Source organism: Salvia splendens, chromosome 21 (assembly GCF_004379255.2).
Source record: "Salvia splendens isolate huo1 chromosome 21, SspV2, whole genome shotgun sequence".
NCBI lineage: Eukaryota > Viridiplantae > Streptophyta > Magnoliopsida > Lamiales > Lamiaceae > Salvia > Salvia splendens.
The window spans coordinates 20,427,677-20,448,912 of record NC_056052.1 but is presented as its reverse complement, the minus strand read 5'-3'; the positions used below and the strand labels follow the sequence as shown (position 1 = coordinate 20,448,912).

The 21,236-nt window shown below is 36.9% G+C and overlaps 1 protein-coding gene across 1 annotated transcript; it reads left to right on the top strand.

The window, feature by feature from the left end:
• The first annotated feature begins 3,620 nt into the window (after positions 1 to 3,620).
• Positions 3,621 to 17,108, top strand: LOC121784658 (kinesin-like protein KIN-14B). The gene is made up of 23 exons (XM_042182854.1): positions 3,621 to 4,128; positions 5,658 to 5,781; positions 6,166 to 6,252; positions 6,324 to 6,494; positions 6,570 to 6,676; positions 7,046 to 7,177; positions 7,823 to 8,001; positions 8,904 to 9,065; positions 9,542 to 9,633; positions 10,263 to 10,414; positions 10,571 to 10,744; positions 10,990 to 11,136; positions 12,096 to 12,284; positions 12,649 to 12,720; positions 12,861 to 12,913; positions 13,067 to 13,286; positions 13,906 to 14,097; positions 14,224 to 14,439; positions 15,055 to 15,402; positions 15,566 to 15,664; positions 15,778 to 15,918; positions 16,004 to 16,162; positions 16,249 to 17,108. Exons 1-23 carry the CDS (start codon positions 3,940 to 3,942, stop codon positions 16,705 to 16,707), a joined length of 3,864 nt encoding a protein of 1,287 aa, XP_042038788.1. The 5' UTR covers positions 3,621 to 3,939; the 3' UTR covers positions 16,708 to 17,108.
• Positions 17,109 to 21,236: the final 4,128 nt, after the last annotated feature.

The window sequence follows — 21,236 nt, the reverse complement described above, 5'->3', positions numbered from 1 at the left end:
TGTTAGTTGTGCCACAGTTTTCCCCTTTCTTCCCAACCTCATTCATCCTCCCGTAGTCGCGATCAACCGGACTTTCTATCCTTAGAAAGTGCGGTCGTGACATCAAGTCTACATGTAGAGCATAGATTTGTTGCAAACATATAATTAACGCAATACGAAAAGCAAACTAATAACAAAGTATTTTATTCTCACGATTAAATAGAAACTAAGTTTTGCGATACCAGGTAGCTCAGAACATATTTTGTAAGAGTAGTATATAAATCCTAACAACCTCGTCTCAATATACTCAAAGCAGTTCCTTGATACATTTCATACTTTGTAGTATATAAATCCTAACAACCTCGTTTCATTATACCCAAAGCAGTTTCTTGATGCATTTCACTTTCACTCCTTCCACATAATGGTTGAATGACATGCATCGTAGATTCATTGTAAAAGGGTCCACTAGGGTGTGCTCGGATCCAATCTGAGTCACAATGATGTCTCATCTTCTCACTATCTCAAATGATATGATCATACTTCATTCCATTGTACTTGTTATCATTATAGGGATTGCATCAGAGTTATCATAATAGACCGTAATGCTCTTTGACATGTTAAAAACTATGTTTGGTAGAGTATAAAACAACTATATATCTAGTCTACATGATAGAGTTTGCGATTTATTTTTACTTCACACTCATTCATGTCATAGCTCCACCTCCTAAGGCAAAGTCATACTTAGAGGTTGACTCTTTTGAATCCCGACTAGTTTGAAAATCTTAGTGTTACCCATATGAAGAATATTTTTGTGGCAAGCTACCATTCCTTTCCAAGGTTAGGCTGATATTAAGTCTCCATGGATACGACAAAATAAATATTAAGCCTAATGCAAATCATAATTTACATCGAACTTCCAACTGTTGAAGCATATGGAATTCGTCTAATTAATGCAATTCAAGCGATATTTTGAAGCAATTTTATACTAAAAATTGAGTTGATTAGCACGTTTTAGATGCCACATAACTTAGCTGCATGGTAGAACAACACTCACATTGATCGATGAATTAACACAAGAAGCCCAAATTGAGCAAGTTGAGCTCCCAAAGACATGATAAAAAAGAACTTAAAAGAGGATTGATTTTGAAAGGAGTAATGCGACAAAAAAGAAGACGTGGCATATTAGAGCAAAGAGGTGCAAGATGCAACAAATTACCACCCTCTCTCTTAGACCACCCCAACAAATTACCACCCTCTCTCTTAGATCACCCCATCGGTGACTTTGAGGTGGGGGGCAAACACATAAGACTAAATAGAAAGAAATAAAAATAAAGCAAAAATTAAATAACCCAACCCAACCCAACCTCTAATTTGGGGTCTTGTCAGCCGGCCCAGAAGAGGTTGGCAGCGGAAGCGTGCTTACGTATAAATCAGTTAATGAAAGTGATCTATTTATCAGATTATTTAGACAAATTCTATTCACGCAATTATCACATGTATCATGCTCATAACTTAAATAAATCATGCTTTAAATATAAGTGTGAAACCTAAAATATGCTTTTCTACGGATTATCTATTTTACCTTAATGATTCTCCAAAGAATCGAAGATAGATAGCGCCTTCTCTACGTGAAGATGTTGAATACTAAACCACAGATCTTCTAACTGGTTCCCGAACTGTAAAGTGATATCAGGGTGGGCTGATCTCACCAGAATACTAGGACTTAAATAAAGAAGACGGAAAACCTATCTCACGGAGGAGAGAATATCGTCCCTCACAGTGTAGGAGAAGGGGACGAAAATTATGAGTATATTTAAGTGTGTTTTCTGTCTCATTTATTCTCTTATTTATATTAAGTCACATATTGGGCCCAGACAGAGATCTATGGAAGGTTTTGGATATGGGCTCCCATAATTTGCTTTTCTTAATTAAATTGAACCCCAATTTAATACAAGCTTTTAATTGAAATATTACGAGCAACCACTACAGAAGTAATATTGAACTCCCCATCCAAATTCGAAATTATAAGTAATCTGAGTTTCCATTGTTTGTCATTTATTTCCCGCGCTTAAGATAGAAAATCCATTAATTAATTAGTGTCTGCTATAGACTTAATTAATTAACATCTTATTAATTCCAAGAGTGGACTCAGCAAGAAACGCTTATTTATTATTAATAGAGTAATCAAACTCCAACTAGCTAGATTCCAAATAATAAAGGCTTTGCTTCGAGCTCGTCCTGAGGACGTTATCAAACGAGACTCACCTCGCGTATGATTCAACATAATAGCAATCCTAGCACCGCTAGATATAAATCACCACTACCAATATATCAGGATTATTGGGTTACGAAAAACCCGTACCATTTGGTAAGTCAAAGTAGTACATAATCAATACCGTATGCTCAATGCTAACGTACATTGATTAAGAAACAACTAATTATCAAGACCTCGTCTTTCAGTAGATAGCATAAAGACTTGTCTTGCTGTTAGATCCAATTCAGTGCTCTACCACACCAATGTCATCTTATTTCAGTAAAGATTAGAAACATGCGGACTGACATTGCAACATTTCACGATAGGTAATCTAAGCCTATCTGGGTTGTGAAATTCTTAGTTTTCTTTGTTCAGAACTGACCGTGTTACCTTAAAGTGGACGACGCCCACAACCGGTCTACTAAAACAAAGACTTAGACTTTGTCAAGTTACTTATACATTTAAACATGCAATAAACATCCATTAAATGTAAAACATAACAACATTATGACAAAAATAATATGTTTTATTCCTTGGAAAATAAAATAAGAGTTTTACAGTATTCAATCACTCGAAATGTGATTTCTAGTATACAAACTCTAACAGGTTCAACATAAAGTGGAGGGCAAAGGACACATATCCATTTTGCTATTGGCTCAATGTATTATTATTTTTTCTTTTTTTTATTTACTATTAATTATTGATTAATCACTACTTTATTTATGAACATGTTTTAGAATTGTATACTATAAATATGAAATCTAAATATTTTAGATAATCACATTTTGAATATTTTGAACATTGTGAATTTATGATATTTTTATTACTTTTAGTTATTAATTTAATTTATTTAATTATTATTATATTTATCTTTATATATCATTTCAAAACTCATGTGAATTATTCTTCCAAACAATTAAATATGTACTAATGTTTATCTTGTTTAAGCTAGCTTTTTTTCACTCTTCATTTGTATTTTGGTTTGTTTATTTCTATTATAGTATTGTATTTTTAATGTGTGTAATTTATTATTATATTGTTCTTTAATTATTTGAATATCTAATATTTTCTGTTTTAAATTTGAATCATATATTTTTTATTATAATTTTTAGACATTATTTAATATATTTAAATTAATTATTAATCAAAATATTAATATAAAATATATGAAAAAAAATATGTAATTGGATTGGATTGGGGTTAGGGATGTAAGTAAAAAAGTCGATGGAGTTTGAATTGAGTGAGGGTTATGTATCTGGAGGATAGAGTTAGTAGTAATATCAAAGACCACAACTTTATCCCACTTTATTACTACACAATAGTTGCAAAAGAATAGGAAAGAGAATTCAGAGATTTAAACTCCCTCCAACACAAATCAAAATGATTGATGGCACCACAACTACCACAATCCCAATAAAAAAAATTCAATCTTTTTTTGTGACCCAAATGCCCAAATGTGTCCCATTTCAAAACCACGCTATCGCCGCCTCCTTCACCACTAAATTTTTTGAATTGGATTACGGTAAAACCGAAGTCACAATTTGGGAGGCCATAAAGAAGAGAGCTTTGAATTGGATTAAGGTTTTCAAGTGGAAGTGAAAAAAGAAGAGAGCTTTGTACATGAGCTCATCTCTTCTTTCTTTCGTCGTCGGACGCTCCATTTCCATTTAGCTGCAGATTTTGGGGGAATTTCTAGTTGAGGTCGAATGGGGAGCAATAACCGGTGGAACTGGGAAGTGGCGGGTTTCGAGCCGAGGAAATCGGTGGAGCAGAGAGATGATTACCGGAGGGTGCCGGCGGCGCCGCGCCGCTACTCGATGTCGATATCATCGCAGTCGGACTTGTCCAAGCAAGCCGTCAACTCCAAGCTCGTTCGCTTGAGCGACAAAGTCAAGGTCAGTGTCTATCAACAATGCGTGTTGCTGAAGAAAGAGTTAATATTTTTTATACTGTTTATTCGAAATGCTTTTAATTGAACTCATCAATTTGAGCTGGCGCACGATTGTTTGCTGGGGTTGAACGTTGTCGGTTTGAAGCAGTTTAACGGGAGCTGATTTCAGTTCAGATCCTTATTGATACGATTGTGCCTAATAATACTTGAGAATGCGGAGGTTTCTGAGAGTTAATTGTCATGGATGATTATGATTTGACGGCTTAGATGTTTGGGAAGTTATTGAATTTTCGTTTAGTTTATGAGAACTATTTTTCTTTGTTCTGGATTTGGCGTTGGTTGAAGAAAGTGCTTGACTTTAGTTGCCAAAATTTCACTTTCTAGTTTTAATTGTCGAATCATGAGGTAATTATCATATTTCCTGACATTTACTTCAGCGAGCTAGTTATAGGAAAAGAGTTCAATTCATGAACAAGCATATGTGGTTCACTGGTATCATATTTCCAGACATTTACTTCAGTGAGCTAGGTATATTGTCATTCTAGGAATTGGTTTAGTCTAGGTGAGCGTTAGGATGCGCAGTGAACTTGGCTATTCTGTAGGAAATAATGCTTGTGCAGTGGTCCATCCTATCTGTCTAATACTTGCAAGAGCAGTGTCTTGTAGATATTAAGATCAAGGAGCAGAAGGCGTGGGGGAATTTTACAGTACGGAGGTCTGAGAACGAAATGAGATTTGTTGAGAAATTGTTCCGGATTATTCAATATTTGAGGTTGCATGCTATCAAATATATTGAGCTGACATTAATACCTGTTCCAGCAGTTAAATAATTTGCGGAAGTTTACTTTCTTTGCTATTACGGAAGGGATATTGTTCCTCTCCGTTTGTTGTGCCATGAAACTTTCTCTCTGCTAAGTATGATATCTAAACTGAAAGGAGTTGAGAAATTAATAAGAAATAGAGAACTCTGGCAAAAGATAGGCTATTGTATGAAGGATTCTTTTTCTGACTTTTGGTTGTTTACATTTCTAGAATGGTCACACTGTAGATTCTGAATCTCAAGTCTGTTTCCGTTTATATGCTAAGTGAAGTCCAGCAAACAATGTCCTGTAAATGGATGATTACCTCAAAATGATAGCGTACATAAATTTTGGTTAGAAATAAATAATGAAAACGAAAGAAGCTTGGGAAGACTTCTTTAAGCTAGTGGAAATTTGAAAATCGTTGATTATCTGAACTAACAGGTGTTAACTGCTGCCAGCTAACAGTACCTTTTTAGAAATTTTATATACATATTTGCTTGTATTTGTAGTTAGCAATATTCTTTCATGGTCAGTCTTGGAAATCACTCTAGAGCTTTATTAACTGTTCTAAGGTTTTGCATGCTTTCTTGAGTACTATTAGCATGGTTTTTGGCTTTTCGTAAACTGGGTTCAATATGTTTGTTTTACTTCCACTATTCTCACCTATTGACTGGAACAAGCTTGCTCCTACTCTTTCATTAAAATCGTCGCCTTTACTTTGTTTGAGCAGCTGGCCAGAGAAGATTACTTGCAATTAAGACAAGAAGCCATGGATCTCCAAGAATATTCAAGTGCTAAACTTGATCGAGTGACACGTTACTTAGGTGTACTGGCTGATAAGACTCGTAAGCTAGGTAAAGTGTGCCCTTTGACCCCTTCGTGCGTCGATTTCGAGCTATACCCAAATTTGGCTGTGTTAACAACTTTAGTCAAAACTGTTCTATGAACAACTGCAATATCTCTCAATGTTTTTTGGGTTGTTTTATTGTGATTGTTGTCTTCTTTGTATACAATGAACTTATTCCCACCATAACGATGACATTTTCTAATGCTAGTTAGTATTTCCTTCCATTGTAACTTTACACCCTACTACTACTTCTTAGGCTCCTCTCATTCTGCTGCAAATTGGGCTTTTGACTCCAGTTTACGACACTTAGTGATATCAGCCTTTTAATATCTTTTTTCTGTATATGAATCAATGTAGTTTACTAACTGGAAACAAACCACCTAATTTCCAGATCAGGCTGCCCTTGAAACAGAAGCTAGAATCTTTCCACTGCTATCTGAGAAGAAAAAGCTGTTTAATGACTTATTGACAGCCAAAGGTACTTATTAAGTTACTTAAGCTATCCAAATTCTATATTCATAATAATCACACCAAGCAAACATATTACAGGAAATGTAAAGGTGTTTTGTCGTGTAAGACCTCTATTTGAGGAGGAAGGCCCAGATATCGTAGAATTTCCTGATGATAATACCCTTCGGATAAACACCGAAGATGAAAGTCTCTCCAATCCAAAGAAGGATTTTGAGTTTGACAGGGTCTATGGGCCTCATGTTGGACAAGGTGGTATCCTATTTCACTTCCTTGGCTTCAGCTGTTTGAATGAACTGTACTAACTTATGATCTTCGTTTATGCAGCCGATCTCTTTGCTGATATTCAACCCTTTGTTCAGTCAGCATTTGATGGATTTAATGTTTCTCTATTTTCATATGGGCAGACCTCATCAGGAAAGACGCATACTATGGTACAGCTTCTCCTTCTCTTCTGCATCCCGCAGTAGTCTGCACACACTAATACTTATTCACTATTGTTTATTGGCTACAATGTACCTATACATTTCTTTATTTCTTTGATACATATGCTTCTTTGACATATTGGAGTTACATAGTATAAATGGTGCCTGGAATCATTGATCTATGTTTTTTTCTTTCTAAACTGTACTGCGTTAAAAGATGTGTAGTGAGGGTTCTTTTGTCTCAAAATCTCAATAATATTCATGGGGGAGCTATTGTCTATATTGGGCCTCTATGTTAGCATCAGTTGGGGTCATTATAAAAGATTGATCATGACATGTGGTTACTTTGTTTCTGATATCGTTCTAATCTTTCTCCAGGAAGGATCTAGTCACGATCGTGGTCTGTATGCTCGGTCTTTTGAGGAGCTCTTTGATTTATCCAACTCAGATGCAACTTCTACATCTCGATATAGTTTTTCAGTTTCAGTCTTTGAGCTTTACAATGAACAGGTTCCTCTCCAACCACATCATGGCATAGTTACCCTAACTTTTTTTAAGATGGGATATTAAGTTACTTGCATCCACCTCCCATTGGCATGGATCTTTGGAATGCACATATCTGTTGTTGAAAATTTTGGCAAAACAACTTCTAAGAAATTAAGTGCAAGTACTTAAAAGAAACGAAAAGTAAGTTTAACTTAGAATAATATATAGAAATGAATGGCGATACCGTACCATAGAATTTAATTTTGTTTGCAAACATATGTGTTAATACATAAAAAAGTTTAGTAGACTTATAAACGAAAAGTGAAGATCAAAATGACAGTTCAATATTTTTTACGATTTGACTGATATTTAATTACTTTGTACGACCATTGATTTCCATCTGTTTAAGTTCTTTGAGATTATATTATGAAGTAAAGGGAAATCAGATAAACTGTTATCCTTTCTGGTTGCTGAAGAGATTCTCCACTTTAATATGAGGAAAATGTATACGGATTGGAAAAACATAAATATTGAAGTGTGTGAATTTCAAAATTTAATTTTGAAGAAGTAAAAGACTCAAGGGGGTAGAAACATAGACCCGTGACATATATCATGCTGAACATAATTAACATCTGAGGCTGATGTTGCACCTTGCCTTTGCTTTTGTAGATAACAGATTTACTTCTGGAGTCTGGAAGTAATCAACCAAAAGTCTACATTGGATCATTGGATTATGTTGTAGAACTTGTCCAGGAAAAAGTTGAGAACCCTTTAGAGTTCAACAGGATTCTTAAAACAGCTTTTCTCAACCGAGGAACTGACACCTTGAAGTTTAAAGTTTCGCATCTGTATGATTCATCAATTTAGTGCCTTTCTTAATGCTTATATTTGCTTATTTGTGTTTTGTTCCTTGGCTTGTGTTTTTGTTTTGCACTATTTTTATTGGCTCTCCGCCCTTTTTCTTTTTTAGAGCAAATACATGTCTGATTTCAATTATAAACTTGAGAGCATTAGAAATCATCTGCCCTTGCTAAATATTTGCAAAAAAGTAGTTGGCATAGTACACATGTACTATGATTTTTATGTTCCTATTGATGTTTTTCCACAAAAAGCGCTTGATATAATATATGTAACTGGTGGGTCCTGACTCCCGAGTGAAATGATGCTTAGTTGGGTGAAGTTTGTATAATAATGATGGAGGTTATTTCTGATATCTATTTGGGCATTCAAAATTGACTAGTATAGGGTCTTTTGTAGGTTTTGGTGCTGCTAAATTTTTTTTGCTTAGTGGTCTATGAGCTGCAAAAGTTTGGCTGGTGTGATGCTAAAAATAAGCGTGAGACTCTGAAGGGTCTTACGTTCAATTATTGGTGTTCCTGACTTCATAATTAGCTTAGTAGAAAATATAATATATCCAGGATTTTACATGGTTGAAAGATGATATGGAATATAACCACTACTGACCTCCATAATCCTAATGCCATTTGCTCCATATCAATTTGAAACTACAAAGAACAATATTTCTACTTTCTATGCATTTGATATGTTGCATTACTATATCATGGAATGTGATGTGACATGTTTGCATAATAATGCATTTTAATTTCATGTAAAATCAAGATTTTTAATTGCTACGCAGATTTATCTACGCATGTTGTATTCCACTTTCTATTTGAGAAGAAATTAAAATCTCTGCTTTCTATATTGTTCTCATTCCATTATTTGTTTCTCTTTTGTTTGTATTTTGTAGGATTGTCATCATACACATATACTATACGAACTTGATCACTGGTGACAATGTATACAGCAAGCTTTCTCTAGTTGATTTGGCAGGAAGTGAGAGTTCGAGAGTAGAGGATGAAACTGGTGAACGTGCAACGGAATTGCTGCATGTCTTAAAGTCCCTCTCAGCGTAAGTTTAAGTACTGAATTTGGTTTTTCCATTGACTCTGCATTTCTTTATCTTTAAATTTTAGATCTTCTGTGGTTGATGATAAAAAACAACTGGTACAGATCTGGTTGCTTTCCCTTTATATTAACTGCATTCTGAACCATTTTGACATATTATTATTTAATTGCATTCTTATTTAAATGTCATATTGATTTGTTTTGTGTGTTATTCATTTACTAACTGATGTTGATAGGTCCTTTGTAATTTGTATATCTATGTGTGTATGAACTATGAACTATTTTACTGTCCAAGAAAAGGCTATCTACCCATTAATGGGTACATAATTTACCTTTCAATTTATGGCTCTATGCTGACATGAAGGTATATATTGAAACAAATTATCAGTTACAGTGAGATTACTACTCTTTTGGTTTATTCTAGTCATGATGTCGAATTTCTTTAGTTACCATATGTAAATTTGAATATTCTGTCTGCAGATTGGGTGATGTTTTGGCATCCTTAACTTCAAAGAAGGATGATATTCCATATGAGAACTCAGTGCTAACAAAAGTTCTTGCAGATTCGCTAGGTAATAGGTCCCTGTGCTCTGGTTTTATAATATTTTTATTTTTATATTTTATACATTTATATATTTTTATATATTTCCCTTCCCTGTTATCATTGCATAGCTAATTATTATAAGTTGTTTTTCGGACTCAGTATCTAGAGCTTGTGAACTTGAATCCACGCTTATTAAGTGTGTTGATAGTGTTGATATATTCATTACTATCCGTTTGTATCTTAATGTAGAGAAGGTGCAGATTTCCATTGGTAGGATATGCATAAAAAATATGCTGAGTTGGACAAGTTTCTGACCATTTTCTTTTGGGGGCAATGAACTCATGTACTAGGGAAAGCCTTCTGTGAATATGCATGCTGTTTTCAGTGTTCCTATTAGAGTACTGTGGAACATTCTGTCTTACCAATCAAGTAGAAGTTACTTTCAGCTTTTCCTACTCTTGGACTCATTATTGTGCTACTATAAGATGCTCTCAACTCTCAAGTTGCACGATGGTGCAATGCCTTACTGGTTGATATATGATGTCTACGTCACACATTTACTTGAGCTTTGCTGTCAAGTGTCAACTCTATTTTTGTTCTTGAGTTGGACTTTCTCGATGTTATAGACTTGACTCTGTATCATCGTTTGGTATGCAGGTGGAAGCTCAATAACTTTGATGATTGTTAACATCTGCCCCAATGTGCCCAGCATGTCTGAGACACTATCTTCTCTTAATTTTTCTTCCAGAGCCCGAAATGCTACATTGAGCCTTGGGAGTCGAGATACGATCAAGAAATGGAAAGATATTGTAAGTCTGCGCAATTTCATTTTCTGTTGGGCTCATCCGTGTATTGTATTTGTATCACTGAAAATCTCATGATGCATATGTTTGGCAAATGAATCATAAGATAGAAATATGTGATAATAAACTGTCTACTAAATTCTGCTGCAAATTTTCTTGCAGGCCAATGATGCACGTAAAGAATTGCTTGAAAAGGAAAAGGAAGCCAGTGAATTGAAGCTGGAAAGCATGGGCCTAAAACAAGATTTAAAGCTTGCAAATGACCAGTGCGTTCTACTCTTCAATGAAGTTCAGAAAGCCTGGAAAGTTTCTTTCACATTGCAGTCAGATTTAAAGGTTTGTAGCACCATGCTTTTCAGCTACTGTGTGCTAGTTAAGTACCGTACTATTTTGCGAAACCCTTTGCTCTCTGAAATTATTACTTCAGAGTCATGCCATCATTCATTAAGCATATTTGCGATATTTTTGGGCCCATAGGATGCTTTGATTATGCTTCTTGAACTGATAGTGACCTGATTAATGAGCATTTTTTTAGGTTCGTTTATCTGACGATCTCGAATTTGTTTTACTCTTCATTGCAGACAGATAATATAATGCTTGCAGATAAGTTTAAGATAGAGAAGGATCAGAACCTGCAACTACGGGATCAAATAACTCATTTTTTACAAGTGGAACAAGACCAGAAATTGCAGATAGAAGAAAAGGAATCAGCGATTCAAATATTGCAGGTTGGCTCAGACTTTATGCATTAAGTTCCTTCAATCATACTGGTAGATATGATGTCATCAATTGACCTGGATCCTGCATTACTCCTGTGTTGTTACTTTATCTTGTCTTAGCTGGTGGTAAGGATTTTTTTTTTCGGTTTCACGGTTGGGGGTTGGGGGATGTGCTTACCATATAAAGTGGTTAATGAGACCGACATAACTGGATAGGATGTCTTTGTTCTTGGTTGTCACTCTTTGATGACTCTGCATTATGTTTTTCTGGCTATATGACAAAAGGTAAAAACTTTCAAGCACAACTGAAGAAAAAGGATTTACATACAAATATTGTAGATATTTAACCCTTATAGTGCTCGCAGCCCCATGAATTAGATCTCAACCCTTCCTAATAAGGTTAAGGAAACATGAATTCTGGGATGTTACAGTGAATAATTATACTCCCTCTGTCCCGTAAAAATATGTACATTTCAAATGGCACTGGAATTAATGCACAATTGGTAAGAGAGGAGAAGAAGGGTAGTTAAAGTAGTGTGAGTGGATAGTGGGACCCTCATTATTATTAGTGTTTAATGAGTTGTAATGGTGGGCAATAGTGGCATAAGTTGTAAATAAATTGATTGTATATGGGTAATGAGTTGGAGACAACTTTCCATAAATGAAAATGTCCATATTTTTATAGGACAGATGGAAATTGAAAGTGCACATATTTTTATGGGATGGAGGGAGTATGTTTTTTCAGGTATGGTTGCCAGATGTTTGCATTATGTGCCAGATATTCTGAAATTTTAAACATGTTAAGAGGTGCATAAGTTTCCCAGCTTATGTTCCATGGTATATTTTGATGTCACCTCCTGAATTTATGAAGAAATAAATCAAATGTTGCTGTATAGCTGAATTTTGCAATTTATTCTTGTGAATACGACTAAATCTTTAATATCTCATCATGTTTGTTGCCTGTGTAGGCCAAATTGAAGACCGTTGAGTCACAATTGAATGAAGCTCTTCTTATCCACGAGACTAGGACGACAAATGGCTCTGTATCGCAGGCTGAAGAAAATTCAAGCAACAAAGCCACAGGAGATGACATGGATTCTGCTGCTGTTACCAAAAGACTTGAGGACGAACTGAAGAAACGGGATGCACTCATTGAGGTACTTAACCGTGCTAACTGTCTACAAGATGATTTAATCTAATACATTTTGTTCTTATTTTCTTTTCTGCAAATTCTATTTTTGTTTTTTATTTTCTTGTCTGCAAAATGCAAATTCTATTACATAGAGGCACTGTGTCTTTGCTGGAAATATCCTTATATGCTTGGCGAATTAGTTTTCTGCAAATTCTGTCAAAAGTTAAAACTACATAGAGGCATTGTGTCTTGGCTGGTATTATCCTTAAATGCTTGGTGAGTAAGTTTTCAGCAAATTCTTGAAACTACATAGATGCATTGTGTCTTTACTGTTATACCCTTAAATGCAAGGTGAGTAAATTTGTCTTTTTTGTTTCATAATTTGGCAGAGGTTGCATGAAGAGAATGAGAAGTTGTTTGAGAGGCTAACTGAGAAAGCTTCCTTAGCTGGAACTCCACAGGTTTTAATCTTCTATATATAGCATTTCTTAGACATGTTATTTTTCCATGGGCTATGTGTCACAGTTGTATTATCTTATTCTTGTCCTTGTTTGATATTATTTGTGAAGATACTCATTACTTGCTCGATATATTCTCTCAGGTATCAAGCCCATCTCCCAAGGCACCACTCAGTCAGTTCCGTGACCTGCAAAGGTTTTTTTCCAGTTTGCTTTTAGATCTATTTGAACTTGGTTATCTTTTGTCTCTGTCTTTCATATTAACTTGATTTGCTATACTGTCTATGTTCTTCTATTAAGCTTTACAACTGATATGTCTGACTCCTTTTACTTGAATAATGTTTAATAGGAACGAGAATACCAATGCCAAGGGACGCCCTGGTGATGGTGTTCCACCTTTAGCCTCTGAAAAGACTCAGAGAGCTATTGCATTGGTTAAGACTGGTACTGACATTGTCAAAACTACACCAGCTGGCGAATATCTTACTTCTGCTCTAAATGATTTTGATCCAGAACAATATGACAGCCTTGCTGCAATCTCAGATGGGGCTAACAAGCTCTTGATGCTGGTAGGAACTGATATTCATATTTTTATGCTTTGAACTGTATATGTCGAAGTTAAATGGGGAAGCTGTATTCTTGTGTCTATATGTCATCATTTTAAAATTTGATCATTCTATAATTTTTTGTGGGGATTGGATCTACTTGAGGCAACCCTTTGGTTCCTTGCGGGCCTTCGACCTCCTCTTACGAATACAGTCGGCAACATATAGTTTTTGGTATCATGGTGATGAGAAAGCTGAACTTCACTGTGCTGAAGAATGACATGATTGCATCCTGCTCGGCAAGTTCAGTCTGCAAAATAAGTAGCCTTCAGAAACATTCTTGCATCTGAGAAGATTAAAGAATATTAGCTTGGTTCCAGAGCATGTGTTAATGACAAAGCTCTGAAGTAGTATTTGTTAAGATTTTATCTTTTCTTTGATGGTTTGAGGGTGTTTGGCACACTTGGATCTATCACCTAGGTTAATCAATAAGATTTGTTTTGTGCGCATTTGCACCCTTCTGGTGTTATCATACATGGTTATGTATGTATCTCAGCTTAAAAAACTCGATGTTAAAAATTTGAATTCTATCGTCTTTCATGGAATGTAGCTTCCTGATAACTGCTTGGTTTGCTATGTGCAGGTACTGGCTGCAGTCATTAAGGCAGGTGCTTCTAGAGAGCATGAAATCCTGGCTGAAATAAGAGATGCTGTTTTTGCTTTCATTCGTAAAATGGAGCCCAGAAGAGTGATGGATACAATGCTTGTCTCTCGTGTTAGGATTCTCTATATAAGGTCCCTGCTTGCTCGATCACCAGAGCTACAATCAATTAAGGTGCCCTCCCTGTCATATGTCGATCTACTAGTTGAATAGTGAAATTTTTCTACTTGACTGAAACATTAATTCTTTTAATATGATGTGCATTAAGTGTAAAAGTGAAAATGTCTTCTGTGATGTAAGGTTTCTCCGGTTGAGCGCTTTCTTGAGAAGCCAAATAATGGACGTAGTAGAAGCTCTAGCCGTGGTAGCAGCCCTGGAAGATCTCCAGTTCGTTACGATTCTAGTTCAAGGAATATGTTGGTTGGGGACCAAATTCAAGGGTTCAAAGTAAATATAAAACCAGAAAAGAAGTCAAAGTTGTCTTCAGTAGTTCTGAAGATACGTGGAATTGATCAGGTAACTTAGTCGTGTTTTCCTTCATGATTCCGTATGTACTCATCACTAGATTTAATTTCTTTTGCATTCTAGCATGGTTTATGTTATTCTATATTTCTGTATAGATGAGTTACACCTCTCTAACAGCTTAAGCCTGAATAAGCTACTAAATTGAAACGATTTCCTTGTAATTTCAAAAGCAAAGCAACAAATCCACACACAGTGGATGGGCCGTTCTAACCTTATCATTTCAGAAGAAAAGCAACAATCAAATTATCAATGATATTTTATTCAGGGAGTGGTTTTGGTATCTCGAGATTGTTAGATTTCTTTTGTACACCTTTTAAAAATATGTAGCATTTCAAAGTTCAAACCTGACCTTGAGATGAACTGCCTACATGCAAAAAGGGAAAAAATGGGAAGAATATGCCCTTAAGTGACCTCCTCCTTATCTCTTTGCTCCCCGAAGAGGATTTGGCCATTCTTGTGTTTCTTCAATTGGTGATGTCTATTATGTTTTCTTTCTTTTTCATGTATAAAGGCATTATCTCAGGGCTTCTGCTGATTTTTTACAGTGAATAAGTGAGATCAATGATGCTGAGCAGTGTGTTTGACTAATCTCATTTACTAATACAGGAGACATGGCGACAGCATATAACAGGTGGAAAGCTCAGGGAAATAACCGAAGAAGCAAAAATTTATTCAATTGGAAACAAGGCTCTTGCAGCTCTTTTTGTTCATACCCCTGCTGGCGAGCTCCAGCGTCAAATTCGAAATTGGCTTGCAGAGAACTTCGATTTCCTTTCCATTGCTGATGACACGGCAGCAGGAACAACTGGTCAGCTGGAACTTCTCTCTACAGCAATAATGGATGGTTGGATGGCTGGACTTGGTGCTGCCCAGCCTCCGACTACTGATGCTCTTGGACAGCTGTTATCTGAATATGCCAGATGTCTTTATACTTCACAGCTGCAACATTTGAAGGTATGTTCCTACCATTATCTTTAGATTCCCATCTTTGTGCAGCTACGGACAGAGTGCCATTATCCAGTTCTTTTGCTGTATGCTTTTTTTATATTGTTTATAGTATTGTAGTAGTTTTGTTATGTTTCGCAAACTAATATCTAAGGTTATATTGTTCCATCAGGATATTGCTGGTACTTTGGCGACTGAAGCAGCGGAAGACTCTGCTCAAGTAGCTAAGCTACGTTCAGCTCTTGAATCTGTTGATCACAAGAGAAGAAAGGTCTGTATCATAGCGCGCTGGCTCTCTTTATCTTGGTTGCCTCACTTCTCAAATACTGAAATTCCGCAAACTCTGTTTACTACCACTAGAGGCTAACTGTTTACTCGAATCAGATTTTACAACAAATGAAAAATGACGCGGAGATGTTAAATTTAGAAAGTGGCGCTGCACCTATTCGGAATCCTTCCACTGCTGCTGAAGATGCAAGGCTAGCGTCGTTAATCTCCCTCGACAGCATACTGAAGCAAGTCAAGGTTTTTCATCTTTCTCCAGTCTCTCCTCTTCAACTTTCTGGAACTAAAAAACCTGGGAAATTTGAAAAAAGTTCTGCCTCAACAGGATATAATGAGGCAAGCTTCTGTCAATACACTGAGTAAGAGCAAGAAGCGATCAATGCTCGTCTCTCTAGACGAACTTTCCGAACAGATGCCTTCTTTACTTGACATTGACCATCCGTGCGCTCAGAGCCATATTTCAGAAGCTCGGGATGCTGTAGAGGTATGCATGCAGATGATTTTAAACAGGTCTTAGGTATGCCTTCCGCACTTTTCTGAAATTTTTTATTCTGCTGTGATCCGATGCAGTCGACGGCAGAAGAGGAGGATAAGCTTCTGGAGGCACCACCTCCCGGCACCAAATTTTCTGCAGACGCGACGCACGGTTCTGAAACCGACGTGGCACAGTGGAACGTGTTGCAGTTCAACACGGGCTCCACGTCTCCCTTCATAATCAAATGTGGAGCCAACTCAAAGTCGGAGCTGGTCGTGAAGGCAGATGCGCGGGTGCAGGAACCCAAGGGTGGGGAGATTGTGCGAGTTGTTCCAAGACCGACTGCCCTGGAGCATATGAGCCTGGATGAGATGAAGGATGTGTTTGCGCAGCTCCCGGAGGCTCTGAGCCTGCTTGCTCTTGCTAGAACGGGAGATGGAACCAGAGCTCGATATTCCAGACTGTACAGAACCCTGGCCATGAAGGTTCCTGCACTAAGGGACCTAGTTGGTGAGCTTGAGAAGGGGGGTGTGCTCAAGGACATCAAAGCGTGATGATAAGTCTCCTGCCCCTTTTTGTTGTATTACCTATACATACTCTACGCCTCGACTAGACGGAGCGAGGGCCGGGCCCCGCGTCTTGCTCCGTCGGGGAATTTTGTGAAGTAAACATTGAATGTGTGGGGTGTAGCAGGTCCTTGTGTAATTTTTGTGGTTTTATTTACTTGTTGTAGCAATGGGCATCCTTATGATTGTTGCCATATTCACCATGTCTATGGAATTGATTTGTAAATACCTTCGGGCCTGGTCTCGGGTTCGGGCTTATTGTATTTTACTTTTTGATATATTTTGTAGTAAGTTAGCCAACAAATGAATTGTGTCGGAGGATATGATTTTCATCTGGGCAATGCTTCCCTATTTTCCAAGTTATATTAATATTTCATTTCAATGCTTCACCATTTTTGATGAAATTATAATTTAAATTATTTATTTTTGGTTAACTTCGAAATAAATTTAGCATTATTCTATATTTGATTTTCGATGATTATTACGTAACAATCGATGAAAATATAATGTTTGAAAAATATAATGTTTGAAAAATATAAAAGTCACATTTCATCAAAATTTTATTTGTGTGGGACAATCGAAAAATATAAAAAAGTTATGATTTAATTAGCTACTTTTATAAATTATGTAATTAACTAGAAGTCAATAAAAAATTACTCGTATGACTTAAGAGTAGGGATGTCGGGCTACCAACCCGTGGGCTGGCTCGAATAACCCACCAAATTTATAGGGTTAAGGATGAAAATTCATAGCCCGATAAAATTAAAATCCGATTAGCCCGGACCCGATTAACAAGCAACCCGTTAGGGCCAGACCCGAAAACTCAATAAAATTTCTATTATTCTATTTTTTACTCTGAATTTGGCACTCCATTGATTAATTTTATAATATATTTAACTAAAAATAATAACTTTCAATTTTATATTAAATATACAAATTATATATGTAATTTTTATTAATATAATAATTGATAAATAAATTTAAAACGTCAAATTCGCTAAAAAATTATTTAATTCTAAAACATGCATTAAAATTTCACGAAATATCTCAAATATTAGTATTTATCATATTTATGATTGAGTTTAAGCATATATCTCAAATTTATCATACTCCATTAAATATTTTACATTTTATGAATATAACTAATTATCATCATTATTTATTGGACTGGTCGCATGTTAATTTTATCGATAGCAACCATATTAATCCTCTGAGCTAGCTTGAAACCCGAGCTTTTAGGTTTAGGGTTGAACTTTTATATCCCGAAAGAAATGACAACCCGACTAGCCCGCACCCGATTGACCCGCAATCCAAATAGGGTTGGCCCGAAACCCGGTAAGCCGACCCGATTGACATCCCTAAATTAAGAGTTAAGAGCATAAGCAATGAAGGACCCTTTTTTAAAAATTTATTTCCAGTTTCCACGTCAACATTTTACCCAAGGGTCTATCCCACTTTCCATTTCATTTCCACATCATCACTACTTTGTTTTAATTTGTTTTCACTTCTATATTTAATATGTTATCAAATTAATTAAATTAAAATGCAAAAATAATATAATACATGAAATCAATTTTAATTGATCCAAAATATGTGACAACTTATTAATTAATTAATATTACTATTTATTTAATAAAATTATTGGCCCACTAATAGCTCGAAGCCCGTTCATCCGTAACGAGACGCGCGCGGGACGCGTTGCAGCGTCCCGTTGCGTCCCCAGCCCGCCGAGACACCCGTCTCTCCGAGACGGCCCGCGAGACGTCTCGCCACGCACGCGCGAGACGTGGCGCGCTCCGGCGCCATGCGTGACACCCACTCGCCGCCCCGCGAGTGGGTTTCATCACGCTGACGCAATAAATCATTTTTTTCAAAATTCGAATTTAATAAAAAAATTTAAAATTCGAAAAACGGTAATAGTAGTGTTTTTCGACCGTTTTCCTATTTTTTATTTTTATTTTTTTACTCTATAAATACTCCTATTCCATCCTCATTTCACACACAAACACACATCTATTATTCTCAAATCATCTGTCTTTCAACTCCAATTTTCATCTCAAATCAACTCTTTTATTCTTCCCCCAAAGTTAATCGATCTAATGGATTCATATCAGCAAATGCGTCGAATAATCGATCTAATGGATTCACTTGAAGAAGATCGACGCCGGGAGGCGGAGGAAGCCGCGCCACCCCAAAGACGCTTCCGGACTTACATCCCTCGTAACCGGGAGGAAGCCGCCGCAAGGTTAGTCCGCGACTACTTCTGATAACCCGATTTGGGGAGATACCTACTTCCGTCGACGTTTCCGCATGCGCAAACCGCTATTTCTCCACATCGCAAATACATTGGCAGCCCGAGAAGAGTTCTTCCAAGAAAGGTTGGACGCCGTCGGCCTTCCCAACCACACGACGCTGTAGAAATGTACTGCAGCAATTCGTCAATTTGCGACTGGACAAACAACGGATGTGTTCAACGAATACCTCCACATTGGAGAAAGCACTAGGAGAATGTGCTTGATCCAATTCTGCAAAGGCGTCCGGGCAGCTTTCACCGACGAATTTCTCCGGAGGCCAAGCACGACAGATTGTCAGTTTCTGCTCCAGCTTCACGAAGAAGTGCACGGATTCCCCGGGATGCTTGGCAGCGTCGATTGCATGCACTAGCAATGGAAGAATTGCCCTGTGGCGTGGATGGGGTCGTACACTAGCGGCCACAAAGGCACCCACCCCACCGTTATACTCGAGGCCGTTGCCGATTACCGGCTATGGATCTGGCATGCGTACTTCGGGGTCCCCGGATCGAACAACGACATAAACGTGCTCCACCAATCCGACCTCTTCGCCGAAGTTTTGGATGGTAAAGCGCCGGCCATCAACTTCATCGCTAACAACCGACGGTATAAAATGGGGTACTATCTTGCCGACGACATCTACCCGAAGTGGCCAACCTTCGTGAAGACGTGCAACAGGCCTGTGAACGCAAAGCAGGTTCTTTTTGCGCAGAAGCAGGAGGCTGCTCGCAAGGATATGGAGAGGGCGTTCGGGGTTCTCCGAGCGCGCTTCAACATAATCAAAGCCCCGGCTCGTACGTGGTTCATGGAGAGTATGGTCGACATCATGTATACGTGCATAATCTTGCACAACATGATTGTCCAAGACGAAGGACCTGAGGCGGGATATTGGTTTGACCCTGAAGCCTCCGGAAGCTCTACCGCAAGTAGTCCGTCTCGCAGTGGAGTGCATCCGTCTATAGAAGAACGGTTGTCTATTCGGGCAAGGACACGTGACTCTACTGCCCACGCCCAACTCCAAGATGATCTAATGGAGCACATTTGGGCAAAATTTGGCGGAGAAAATTATTAAATTATGTATTTTTAATTTTTTAGGCTTTTACGAATTTTATGTTGTAATTTTATTTTATTTAATGAAGTGTGTTTTTATTAATTGAATTTGTTGGAAATAAAAATAAAAAATGAAATTGAATGAATAATAATTTAAGAGACAGTTAAGGGACGGATAAGAGATGGAGGGTTGCAGGTTCTGTCCCTTAGTTAAGAGCTGAAGTAAAAAAGTACAGTGGGGCACATGAATAGTAATTTAAGAGACGGTTAACGGACGAATAAGAGACAGCGTTGCAGATGGCCTTACCAGCGTATCTCTATCTCTCTTTCTCTCATTCTCCTCAGCAAAATTTATAAAAAAAGAATGATAGATGGTTGTCAGTATCAGCCACAATGGGGCTGATCGAAGGCCGATCATCGGCCTCTTTCCATCGGCCATGGCCGTTCCAATGACCATTTGGGGAGGCGTCCGATGGGCGATTATTTGCCCTTTCTCTACAATGGTGGCCCTTTCCAAAATAGAAATGCAGTATGTGTAAAATTACCCAGTAATTGGATTATATATTCGTTTAGTCTATTTACTACTTCTATGTCCCAAGTAGAATAATACTCTTTCCATTCTACTCCCTCCGTCGGCCATTAGAAGTCCCGTTGACTTTTCTGCACTTGTTTTATAAAAATGATAATAAATAGTTAAAGTGGAGAAATAGATATTCTCTCTCTTACTTTACTATTTCTCCACTTTAACTATTTATTATCATTTTTATAAAACGAGTGCAGAAAAGTCAATGAGACTCCTAATGGCGCACGGAGGGAGTATAAAATACATCACTTTTCATCCTTATTAAGTCATCCCATAAAAATAGAATACTTCAATTTTAAGTTTTTAACAAACTTTTATTCTTTAATTAAGTAGGCTCCATTCTCAAATGCCAAGAATCTAATCACTTTTTTTTTCTATTTCTATTTAAATTGTACATTAAAATCAAGTCGTTTTATATTGATCTATTTTTATGGAACGGAGACCATTCTTTATTTCGAAGCTATCCTAAGTTATTTAAGTTGTTTTTTTTTATTAATTTTTTTATTCATATTTTCCACTATTTAATTTTTCTCAGTTTATTATTTATAGTAGTATATAATTTGTTTTATTATTTCGAATTTAATTTTCTTAAA